This window comes from Xiphophorus maculatus, chromosome 5, assembly GCF_002775205.1.
Source record: "Xiphophorus maculatus strain JP 163 A chromosome 5, X_maculatus-5.0-male, whole genome shotgun sequence".
Lineage (NCBI taxonomy): Eukaryota > Metazoa > Chordata > Actinopteri > Cyprinodontiformes > Poeciliidae > Xiphophorus > Xiphophorus maculatus.
Window position 1 is genome coordinate 32,796,642 of NC_036447.1, and position 12,614 is coordinate 32,809,255.

The 12,614-nt window shown below is 42.2% G+C and overlaps 1 protein-coding gene across 2 annotated transcripts in view; it reads right to left on the reverse strand.

Annotated features, from left to right (window-relative positions):
- The window catches only part of LOC102224032 (voltage-dependent T-type calcium channel subunit alpha-1H-like), a 187,920-nt gene that overhangs the window by 137,978 nt on the left and 37,328 nt on the right, over window positions 1–12,614 (reverse strand). For both annotated transcript variants that reach the window (XM_023333476.1, XM_023333475.1), the window contains exons 3-5: window positions 9,237–9,330; window positions 8,948–9,081; window positions 8,218–8,315 (exon numbers count right to left, since the gene is read on the reverse strand). In XM_023333476.1, coding sequence (XP_023189244.1) covers window positions 8,218–8,315; window positions 8,948–9,081; window positions 9,237–9,330 — 326 coding nt within the window. The remainder of the gene's footprint in view (window positions 1–8,217; window positions 8,316–8,947; window positions 9,082–9,236; window positions 9,331–12,614) is intronic.

Consider the following 12,614-nt stretch of genomic DNA (forward strand, 5'->3'; position numbering starts at 1 on the left):
ATGGACCCAAATCTCTATGTTTTGTTCCCTGAGCCAGTTAGATATCACCTTTGCTTTATGGCAAGGTGCTCCATCATGCTGGAAAAGGCATTGTTCATCACCAAACTGCTCTTGGACGGTTGGGAGAAGTTGCTCTCGGAGGACATTCTGGTACCATTCTTTATTCATAGCTGTGTTTTTAGGTAAGACTATGAGAAAGCCGACTCCCTTGGCTGAGAAGCAACCCCACACATGAATGGTTTCAGGATGCTTTACAGTTGGCATGAGACAAGACTGGTGGTAGCGCTCACCTTGTCTTCTCCGAACAAGCCGTTTTCCAGATGTCCCAAACAATCGGAAAGGGGATTGATCAGAGAAAATGGCTTTACCCCAGTCCTCAGCAGTCCACTCCCTGTACCTTTTGCAGAATATCAGTCTGTCCCTGATGTTTTTCCTGGAGAGAAGTGGCTTCTTTGCTGCCCTCCTTGAGACCAGGCCTTGCTCCAAGAGTCTCCGCCTCACAGTGCGTGCAGATGCACTCACACCTGCCTGCTGCCATTCCTGAGCAAGCTCTGCACTGCTGGTAGCCCGATCCCGCAGCTGAAACACTTTTAAGAGACGGTCCTGGCACTTGCTGGTCTTTCTTGGGCGCCCTGGAGCCTTTTTGGCAACAATGGAACCTCTCTCCTTGAAGTTCTTGATGATGCGATAGATTGTTGACTGAGGTGCAATCTTTCTAGCTGTGATTCTCTTTCCTGTTAGGCCATTTTTGTGCAGTGCAATGATGACTGCACGTGTTTCTTTCGAGGTAACCATGGTTCACAGAAGAGAAACAATGATGCCAAGCACCAGCCTCTTTTTAAAGTGTCCAGTGGTGTCATTCTTACTTAATCATGACAGATTGATCTCCAGCCCTGTCCTCATCACCACCCACACCTGTGTTAATGGAGCAATCACTGAAACAATGTTAGCTGGTCCTTTTAAGGCAGGGCTGCAATGAAGTTGAAATGTGCTTTGGGGGATAAAGTTCATTTTCTAGGCAAATATTGACTTTGCAATTAATTGCTGTTACGCTGATTACTCTTTATAACATTCTGGAGTATATAGATACGATAAGATGAGATAAGATTTATTTGTCATTGTCATCAACAAGTTACAACGAGATTGAGATGCAAATTGCCGTTATAAAAACTGAAGCAGTAGACTTTGTAAATATTAACATTTGAATCATTCTCAAAACATTTGGCCATGACTGTACTGTCGAAAAAATACGAGCCACTAGCGCCGCAAAAACTCTTCGGAGAAAAAAATGGAAAAAAAAAAAAAAAACATCGATAAAGATACCTAAAGCTCAGGATGAAAGCACCCTGGTCGCTAAAGCTAACACGCGTCTGAATCAAGTTAGTGACAACGTGGCTAGTTCGGGAGCTGAGAGCACTGGAACGAACATGGACTTGGAAGGAATACTTAAGGCTATTGACGATTTGAAGACTGTCTTGAAGGGGGATAATGCACAGCTACAACAAAACATTGACCATTTGGGACATGAGATCAACGGTAAGCTGGACAGTATTGCCACTGAGTACAGGGCCTGGTAGAGCGGGTTGACGAGGCGGAGGCCCGCGTTCATCAAATGGATAACTGGGCATAGGAGGCAACCAAGGCGCTGTGCTTCTGCATCAAACAACAGAGGAAAACACAGCTTACAGTGCTTGATTTAGAGTCCCTTCAGAGAAGAAACAACATAGGTGGCTTTGGGGTCAGGAGGGAAACTCCACCACACAGTATATTGAGACTAGGCCAGTCGCGATAAACGATAAATCGATTAATCGTACGATAAATTAAAGCTATCGACGTCATTTTAATTATCGGCATTATCATCTCTTCCGACCTTTTTCTCTTTCAGCTAATGCGACTGAATGAAAAAAGGCTCAACTCCGGTGCTCTCCACTGACTCCTCCCTTCCTCATTTCCTTAGTGTAAAGCCCAGCGCACACACATGGCTGATTGTCGGCCCATTTTTAAAACCTGACAGACAACACATTAGCCGACAGAAATCCTTGGTATAACGGTTCGATCGGGTTCGGTCCTGCCATGTGGTGTCCAACAATGGGCACAAATAATGGCTACAAGTTCAGTCAACTAATTTTAAAACCAGGCATTAATCAATGCTTTACTACAATCTACCTGCAATGCATGTGGCTAGTGTCAGAGTAAAGTCCTGACTGAATGAAAATCATTATAACCTATTTCCGTCACGTAACGAAGAACAGCTGAAAAGTTACCGGGTTTATCAACTGCGGTAGCAATTTCGCTCCAACTCCTCCCCTTGTCATTTCTATATTCTTTGCATGTTGAATAAACATTAATGTTGTTTCCACATATCATCTCCAATGTCCGCTGGACATTGGAGCCATGTCAGCTGTTTGGGCCATGTCAGCTGTTTGGGATTCCCCAACATAATTTCCCCTCAGAAAACACGGAGGAGAATCCGCGCTTTCTGATTGGCTACCTGTCACATTCAACAGGCTGCGTTAAGATCCCAGTCGGGGAAAACCCCTGATTTGGATCGGAGCGGCAACGAAGATCTACCATAACACACCACACAATCTTAGAAAGACCAACGTTTTAAGATTGTCATAAGGGGAAAAATAGGAGCAAAAAATCGTGTAGTGTGAACTATTGCATCAGGTAGTCGATGTGCCCATCTTCTCTATTTAAATCTAATTATTACTGAAGGGCAACATAATATACAGACTTCATAATCTGCACTCTTTTGGTTGAATGCAGTATTTATTTCCACTTTGGCTTTATGTTTAGTTTTTTTTCCAGTACATTTTTTGTTAATGGAGACTGAGAATCCATTTTTTTTTTGTTTTGGTTGTTTTGTTTATTTTGTTTATCAGTTTCAGTGTTTAAGTGTTCTTTTGAAAATAAAGTGTATCTATCTTTGACAAGAAACCGCATGCATTATTACGTCATTTCCATTAAATCAGTGTAAAAAGGTCTTCAAACAATATTATCGTTTATCGCAATAATTTTTGAGACAATTAATCGCTCAGCAAAATTTGCTATCGTGACAGGCCTAATTGAGACGCTTTTGAAAAGCCAGCTACAACTACTGGAGGACCTTGACTTGAAAATGCAGCGCGTACATCGCACTCTGGCAAGTAAACCCCCACCCGACTCACCACCAAGGGCTATTAATGTCAACTTTTCGGAATTTTCCACAAAAGAAGAGATGTCAAGAGAAGTGTGGAAAAAAGGCAAGGTCCAGATGGGCTCTTCAAATATACACTACAACCACGATTATGCACCTGAGATAGTGAAGAAGCGCAGAGAATATATCGCTATCAAGAAAGTGCTCAAGGTAAAAGGCATACGCTTTGAAACACCGTTTACCAACACAAGGATCTACTGGGAATCAGGAACCCACACATATTCCAGTGCTCGGGAAGCCTTCAACGAGCTGAAGAGACACGGAATCCAGGTGGAGGAGCCAGTGACAACCAACAGTGGTTCCAGAGCGGAGTTGTATCTTTACTGGGTTGGCAGCCGGCGCATAACAGGGGTGCTGCAGTGCCGCTGAGAGCGAAGAACAAGTTGCAGAATTTCCAGCGGAGCATGTTCTCAAGAGAAATGGAGTTTTGATGACTATACTGAGCCCTTTGTGACAACTGAGGATGAAGAATCTGCATCTTCACATCCCAGACGAACATCTTCTCTTTCCAGGGGATGAGGACGGCGAACTGCAGGAGGGTGATGGACTCCCAGCATGTGAAAGGTCTGACCTCGTGGAGGGGGTGTCAAGAAAACCCGAGCTCATCCCATTTCCCCATGCTGGAGATTCAAGTTTAACAGTAATAATAAATAAAGTTATCTTTAAAATGAATCACTCAAGTGACATCTAGGCCCAACAGTAGACTTAAATGTCAATAAAATAAATCTGGTTGTGTGTGTTGTTTTTGTCTCCTGCAAACTTTGCTTTAATTCAACTTTTTTCTATCTAATCATAATAAATCACAGTCAGTCAGTCAGAGCGAGTCATGAAACAGGAAGAGCAGGTTTCCTGGAAAAAGAGGAAGTAAGTTTCCAGCCTGCAGATTTATAAAAATAGCTGAGACTATTCCTTATTTCAAAGCATGAAAGTTTTAAAGAAGAAAATCTAAACATTTTGAGTAATTGGATAAGATTCAAAGTAAAACACTTATATTAATATTGGTTTACTTGTAATAATACTTACATTTACGTTTGTGGGAACACTTACAAGAAAAACAAGTAACTGTAACTGTAACTGGTATCAAATAATTAGAATCATGGATTATTCTTGGTTTCTTTTCAGAAAAACATCTGTAATAACTCACATTAAGATTATAATAAGGATAATTAATAAGTTATGGTTATAAAATCATAAATGAAAGCTAAGTCAGAGAAGCTAAAGAAAATAAATGTGACATAAATGTGATTTTGACATTGAACTTGAAATGGTGTAAAAAGGTGTAACTGCAATTAAACATCACTGATATGTTGGAGGTAGATGGTAGGTGAAAGGTGAAAGGTTAAGGGGAAAAGGGGAACTAACAGGAGAGCAGAGATGATCAACGCCTTATTTAGAAACAGATTGTTGAACAACGTAAACGTTTCAGATAAAAGGTCGTGCAGGCAATGGACATAGGAGGTTGAGCAACTGTTGAGGAAAAATGATTATTTTTAGTGCTTAATACAGTTAATCTTACGGCATGTGTAAAAGGTATATTGAACACTCTTATTTTGAACAAATTTCTTTATTTTGAACAGGTTTGTGTTAAGCATTCAAAATTAAACCAGATGACCAAGCATTCAGATAACAGGGGCCAAATGCAGATCTCTCAATGGGGCCTCCCGCTGTGCGGCCAGAGCACAGGAGGCCATACAATTAGCATATCCTGCAGGGCAGAATCACTGGAGCTTGGGGGAGAGAAGTCTGTTCTGTTCACAGCAGATCAAAAGCCTTCCAGAAACTAACATCTGGGATGGTGTAAAAACAGAATACAACATAGAAGATTGTATTATCTCATTTTAAAACTACTAATCTAGTAAATGATGAATGTATTTGAAAATTGTACTATCTGTGACTATATCAGAATCAAATGGAAATTGTTTGAATGAAAATGTTTTGTTTAGTATTAGAAAATTGCTCAGGAATTATACCTCATTTTGTTCTGTTGATTTTATGTGTTATTTTTGGCAGGACTCAGTCTTTTGAGGTGCTGACTGTAGAGGAGCAAAACTGGGGTTTGTAAAGATAACCTTTCATTGAACCAAAATTACTGGATGTAAGTCTCTTTGAGAATTTATGTAAGGAGAGATAATGGGAGAGACCTCGGATTTCACAGGTATCTGTGAAATCTTATCTCATGCTTCTCTGTACCCAAATGACTGTGGAGCCCAGGGGGTCAGGAGGCAGCTGTTGGCTCTTTTGTTTTTACCAGAGAGCAAATGGCCTTTGATCTTTGGCGTAAATTAGGGGGAGTTTCTAAGTTTCTTTGAGTGTCCAAGGTAGCTTCCAGTTGGTCAACTAGAGGAACGCCTTAAGTGAATATATTAAAAAGACAAGACACACCTTCAGTATAAGACTTAGTGTCAGGAGTAAAAAATTCAGAGAGCTGCCACCATTTTGTTTTTTCCATCGGCTCTCTCCAAAGACGCGTCTTTGTTTTGTTTATTGTTTGTCTTTGTTTTTGTCTGTCTTTGTTTGTATAAGGTAAAGAATGCATATCTCTGTTCCTCTGCAGCTTTGTTGTTGATTCATGCGTTGCCTTGTATGGGATTAAACTCTGTGATTCTGTGACGTCAACACGCAGTGTTGTTGTTTTCTTGTGCCTGCATGCCGCCTGCTGAGAGGACCCGGAAGATTAAGGAAGAGAGAGCCAAACGTTTTGTCCAAAGTTAATTTTAAATATTCTTCCTTAACACAACCCTGAGATATTAGCATAGATATCAGGACATAATGTCTCTAAGACAGTGATGGATATGAGATCATCTGTCCAAGCAGTCTGCCAATTAAACAAGCACAGCATCAGTGCTAGCCAATGCAAACGCACCAAAAGGGTGGATAAACCCTATAAAAGGTGGGTGCAAAAGAGGAACCTTTGGTTGGATCCTCCAGGCAGCTTCGAGCCAAGATCGAGATGGACAAAGAACTCTGCAGCTGAAGAAGAGCTGGGGCCACAGAGCCGAAGACTGTCCTGCGCATGGGGACCAACCCATCAGGCCCACAACCTGTGGCTTCAAATCGCACTTCTCTCATTGGCTGGGTTCAGACCCCAAAGACAAAGATGAAGATAAAGACAAAGACCAAGGCAAAGAATAAGAACTGGTGCCTTCCTTCCTGCAAGTCCTGTGTGACCTCATCATCCATGTGGAGAAGAAGCTCATCAGACCTGCAGAGATCCCTGCCTTCGCCGATCAACTTTCTCCTCCTGCTGCAATACCTTCTTCATCATCAGGCCAGGTCTGGGGTTCGAAACGTCAAACTCCGTCCGTCTCTCTTAAAGGTTCCCTTTTTAGTTCTCAGTGTCAGAATTAGGGAAAGATAGACTAGATGATTGATTTTACTTATTTGATCATTTCTGCTACTGAATTAAGCTGTACTGACCCTTGCAAAAACACCTTACTAATAAAATATTTAGCATAAAATATTTTATGCTGCTGTTTACCCTGATGACTCACGACTGTCGTCCCAGGTTTAACACAAACCACATCATGAAATATGCAGATGACACAACAATTGTGGAATTAATTCAGGACAACGATGAAGTGAACTACAGAAAAGAGGTACAACATTTGTGGACTGGTGCAGAATAAACAACCTGCTCCTGAACGTCGACATGACAAAAGAAATCATTGTCGACTTCAGAAGGTCTCGACCGAACCACACACCGCTCCTCATTAACGACAAAGCAGTGGAGATCATTAGCAGCATTAAGTTCCTCGGGGTTCACATTTCTGACAACCTCAGCTGGACAACTCACATCACTTCACTGGTGAAAAAGGCACAGCAGTGCCTGCACTTTCTGAGACGAATGAAAAGGGCTTCCCTCCAACCTCCCATCCTCACCACCTTCTACAGAGGAACCATTGAGAGCCTGCTGACCAGCAGTATCTCCATTTGGTCTGGGAGCTGCAAGGCCTCAGATTGGAAGTCTCTGGAAAGAGTGGTGAAGACAGTGGAGAGGATCATTTGGACTCCTCTCCTCCCTATCCAGAGCATTGCACACAGATGCTGCTTAGCCAGAGCAATCCAGATCCTCTCTGATTCCACCCATCCTCTCCATGGTCTGTTCATCCGGTTGGCATCTGGCAGGAGAGTCCGTAGCATCCGTTGCAGAACAGCCAGACTCAGAAATAGCTGTCTCCCACTGGCCATCAGATTGCTCAACAATCCCATCACTAAAACTGTCTGAGACTGCTTGAAAATACTAAGTTATATATATTTAGTAATACATTATTATTTGTTTATTATGTAATTATAGGCACACTTGTGTTTCTGTGTGTGCTCCGGTAGCCAAACAATGACATTTCATTGCCAATTTTACTTATGTTTCTTTGTGCAATGACAATAAAATAAGTCTAAGTCTAATTAGTCATTCCGTGACATGGGAGAGAAGAGTGCTGTGGTGGTGCAGGGCAGAGCACAACCAACATATGGAAGCCTTAGTCATCGACCCGGCTGTCACAGGTTTGAGTCCTGGCCTGATGACCTTTGCCACATGTTTTCTCCCTCAATACCCACTTTCCTGTCTGACTATTTTCAAATTAAGACCACAAGAGCCAATAAAACCTTAATAAGTCAAAGAAGTGTATGAGAGAAGATTTAGTACTGCCTACCTAAAATAAATGAGGTTTACGTACCCACTAACCTTAATCCTACTTTGTTAATTTTTGATTAATTTTTTGAGGCAATGAGTTTGCACATTTTTTATTACGTAAGGTGAATTAATTAGATTTTACAGTGCAGGTACTTAAGGTTGTGGAATGGCTTTGTTTGGTTTGGGCATTGTTGCACAAAAAACTATATTACACTCTGAAAGAAAAGAATAAGCTTAGAAATCATGATACAACCTTTAGAAAAGACGAACTAAGGTCACTGGTTATTGTCAGCCACAGGGGAACAGTTTCACTTAGAGAAAAGCAATAAATATACTGCACATTATGAATGAGCTGAATGCCAGAAAAACAAGGAGGAGTTAAGCTTACTGGGAACTCTGTTGATGGCTCGCAGTGGGCGGAGAACCCGAACAGTTCTGATGGCTGATAGGCTGACGTTGTGTCCGTCCAGAGAGTACTCCAGCATTCTGCAACGGGGGAACCAAATCATTACTGGCATCTGGATCAGCCTGACCTTGGCAAACCCTGGAAGCCCACAGGGAATTCTTTCTTTGGGATACACAGCCTTGAAAGAACAACTCATCAGGGTCTGCTTCCCTATGAGGACCAAGTTCTGCAATTGTCATTCAATGAAGCTATCACACACTCGCAAACATCTCCAAATATGTTCACACATGTTTGTCACGCTATCTTTGTGGGGACTTTCCATTGACTTTCATTCATTTCTACATACTTAACCCTAACCAAAACTCAATTCACACCTTATTCCTAAACCTAACCCCTAACCCAAAAACATCATTTCCCTTGTCATTTCCCTTGTGGGGACCAGGCTACGGTCTCCACAAGGTACATTGGTCCTCACAACGTAATGTGTCAAGAATATTGTTCCCACAAGGTATTAAATACATGGTACACACACACACACACACACACACCCTCCCTCACACACACACGTCTGACATTAACAAAGAGCCAAAAGTGTGTATGTGTGTGTTTGTGTAAAGTTTAGACACTTGTTTAATGCCAGTTAAATGTCAAGCGTATGTTGGTGTGTGGTAAGATGTGTGGGGGTGTGTATGTGTGTGTGCAGGATACTCACCCCACAATAACTATGAAGAAGTCCAATCTGTTCCATGTGTCGCCTAGATAACCTTTCTGACCTATTACCCCGAGAGCGACCATTTTCACCACCATTTCTCCAGCAAAGAATGCAAAGATCCCATCGTCTAGAGCCTACTCACCAAGACACACACATACACGCACAGAGGATTAGTGTGAACTGATTAGCGGAAGGACAATCGAGGTTTGTTAATAAAGTTACAAAGCTGTATGTAATTTATTTTTCATTTAAGTACATGTGTGCGTGTGAGTGGGACTCTGTGTTTTACCTGTAGCAAGTATGGAGTGTGTCCACAAGGCTGGAACATCCCCAGAGTCACACAGTTCAGCAGAATGGCAAGAATGCTCACTCGCTCGAACCACGTGGTACAGAGTTAAGGGTCGTCGCCATGGTAGCATTTCAGTATGACAACATACTTCATATATACTCACTAGGTGCATGAATGTCAACTGTACATTATTTTACTTGGACTGTTATAATATGAACTGGGTGTAATGACAATTTGATTGCAACTTATTCTGAAAATGTTACTAACATTTTCGTAACATGTTCGAAACATGTTACCCTAACCCTAACCCTACCCTACCCTAACCTTAGAGAAAATGGTTGCTCCAGCCAGGAGGGCAGAAAAGTCCTGAATGTGAGGATTTGGGTACCTGTCATTACTGGTTGTGTTGTTAACCCTTTCATGCATAGCGGTCACTACAGTGGACAGCTATCTAAAAGCCATTTTCTTGTGCTTCCTGTGGATTTTTATGTTATAAATGCACACAGACCACTGAAGTGGACACTAATGCATCATAAAATATACCATCAACTACTGGCCATCAGCTGCAAATGCAAGAAATTATTTCTGTTAAATACAATATGGCCGACAGACAAAAATGCATGAGAACCGGCCCGGTCCCTCCTTCTACTGTAGATGACTCTTGCAAGTAAAAGAAAATATTGTGACATCAGATAACCCCTAAGGAACAATACTACTAATGTATTTTTCAAATAACAACTTTGTATTTGGACAAAATTACAGTTGATCACGTAAAAAATAAAAAATAAAAAAAAAAATATATATATATATATATATATATATATATATATATATATATATATATATTTTACAAAAACATTTTCCTACCTTTTTTTATGCCTTAAGAAAAATTTTTTTTTAAAATGGAAAAAAAATTCTAACACAAAGGATCATAATTCATGCATGAAAGGGTTAAGGCGCCGAAAAATCCCCACAGGGTTGCCAACCCCCGTCTGCTTTGGGAACCATGCGCAACGGAGATCCCCATGGACTTTTGGAGCTCCGAACAATGCCAAGACGCTCCATGTTTGCAAACTCCTCTTGTGCTATCGCTAACTTAGCGGTGTCTAGGCAGCATGCTCGCGCAAAAAACAGTGGACCAACCATAGGTATACAATGTTCCACCCCATGCTTTGCCATGGTAGCAGAAAATTAAAAACCATTAAAGATGGGAACTCTGCTAATAGACGCTGATACTCATCACCTGTGGCAAGCATGCTGGTGAGGAGTTGATGGCCGCCAAGTTTACAGGGGTATGTATCAAAAGACACAGCATCTATTAAGCAGCTATTAGCAACATGTGCTAATAACCTAAAAGCACACACAAAATCTGTACCCAAAATAGTTAAAGACAGAAGCTATTACAAAGTCCCACTGAAACTGATGTCTGCTGAAAAAAACAGTCACCAACCTCAATCCAAAAGTCCTTCCGTCGCTCTGTTACCGCAGCCACGGCATCGACAGGCTCTGGCTCTCCTTGAGTCACACCTGATAGAAATGCATTCATACTGTAGTGCCTGGAAGCCAACAAAATCTGGTCCTCTTCTTCAGCCAGGGAGCGATAATCTTTTGTCCGGATCAGCGGAGAGCTGGCCAGCGCGGTGCGAACAGATGGAGGAAGCTGGCGCAGAAACAGATGTGTAAAAAGGAAGGAAGCATCTCCCGAGCAAAGTAATGCCAGCATGGGGTAGGGTTAGGGTTGGCCCCTAACCTTATCCTAACCCTATTGCTAACCCAACCCTACCCAGCTCGGAGGGCTTGCAATCCCCGAAGCCATTCAGAGAGATTCAGAGCCGCTCCGCGTCTGACAGTTGGTAGAGCCGAAGCAGATTCTCCTTGAGCAGCTGTACTTGTTAGTAGTTGGTGGGTTCCTCAGCAGACCCATCAGACGGCGGGTGGAAACGGAATCCATCGCAGCAACTACATAGAAGTACTTGTTCTCATCTGTGGATACCCCACAGAGATGGAACTGGGCTTCCACATCCTGGAACCATTGTTCTGGATTGTGCTGCCAGAACTCTGGAAGCTTGATAACGGTTAGAGTAACGGCTGCCAGGAAAGAAACTGGGTTCGAAACCACAGCTGGCGGAGAAGCACCAGCATCTGGTGAGTTCTCGTTAAAAAACATGTTCAAATCTTCTCAGATGTTTGGGGTCACCAATGTGGAAGTCAGCAGAAAAAGGCGAAAAAATGATTTGAGTCTTGAGTCTTCTTCTCAATGTCTTCCAATCAAAACCAAAAATAAAATGAAGTACAACCGTTGGTGTCTTCTCACCTCACCTTCTCCCCTTCACAAAAAGCAAATACATTCGGGTGTGAAATACATACATTGTGTAACCGGGTGGTGTATTAGTTGAGAACAGTGCATACATGAAATGGCTGTAAATTCCCACCTGTTTCGGGCCCTTGAATACACCAATGCCCCGTTTCCCCACCTTCACTTCCGTTTCACAGCATTGTCGGGCTCCTTAGTGTATATGGGCCGCTATGGGCAGTGTGCCCGGAAAGCTATGAGAGTCAGGTCGATTGTGGTGTGCAGTTGGATCTCTGTCGGATGAGCGCTGGCGCCATGCTCGTCGGGCTGCTGCACCAGGATTTGGATCCAGGATATGTGTGCTTCTGGTAGGGTAAATGGATTTTTGACGTCACCTGTGGCTGGTTCTGTGTAATGTCAGGTCGCTTTTTATATTGTTGCTACTGGTTTTTCTGACGAAATTTCTAATTGCCTTTTAGGAAGAATTTTGGGGGCTGAGAATGAGGAACTGCACACATTTTATCCTAATGCCTCTGACTTGTAGAAAGAGGACTCCAGTCAGGCTTCAGAGGTCCATTAACTTCAATTTAATGTCCTGAACTGCCAGAGGAGTTTACAAGACTACAAACGGGAAAAAATGTCTTCCTGACATGTTATTGCTGTGTTAGAAAAGTAATTGTAAGCTAGCAGCTCTTCTATCCCTGTTGACCTGCATGAAGCTGATCTCAGTTCAGATCCAAACTGATCTGTTTTCCATGTTACTCTTAGCTCCATGCTCTCCAGCTGTCAGGGCAGTTATCTACAGCTATCAGCTCCCTGCAGTCTTTCAGTAATGCTCCATTGCCCACAATAACTTGGTTCTATCTAAAAATAAAATAATTTTATTAATGGATTAAATGGATTTTTGATGTCACCTGTGGCTAGTTCTGTGTAATGTCAGGTTGCTTTTTAAATTGTTGCTACTGGTTTTTCTGACGTGATTTCTAATTGCCTTTTAGGAAGAATTTTCGGGGCTTTTCACTGCAGTGTCTGAATGTACCCGTTTGTGTGGCTGATTAAGGTATCAGTTTTCCATTTTACCTTAC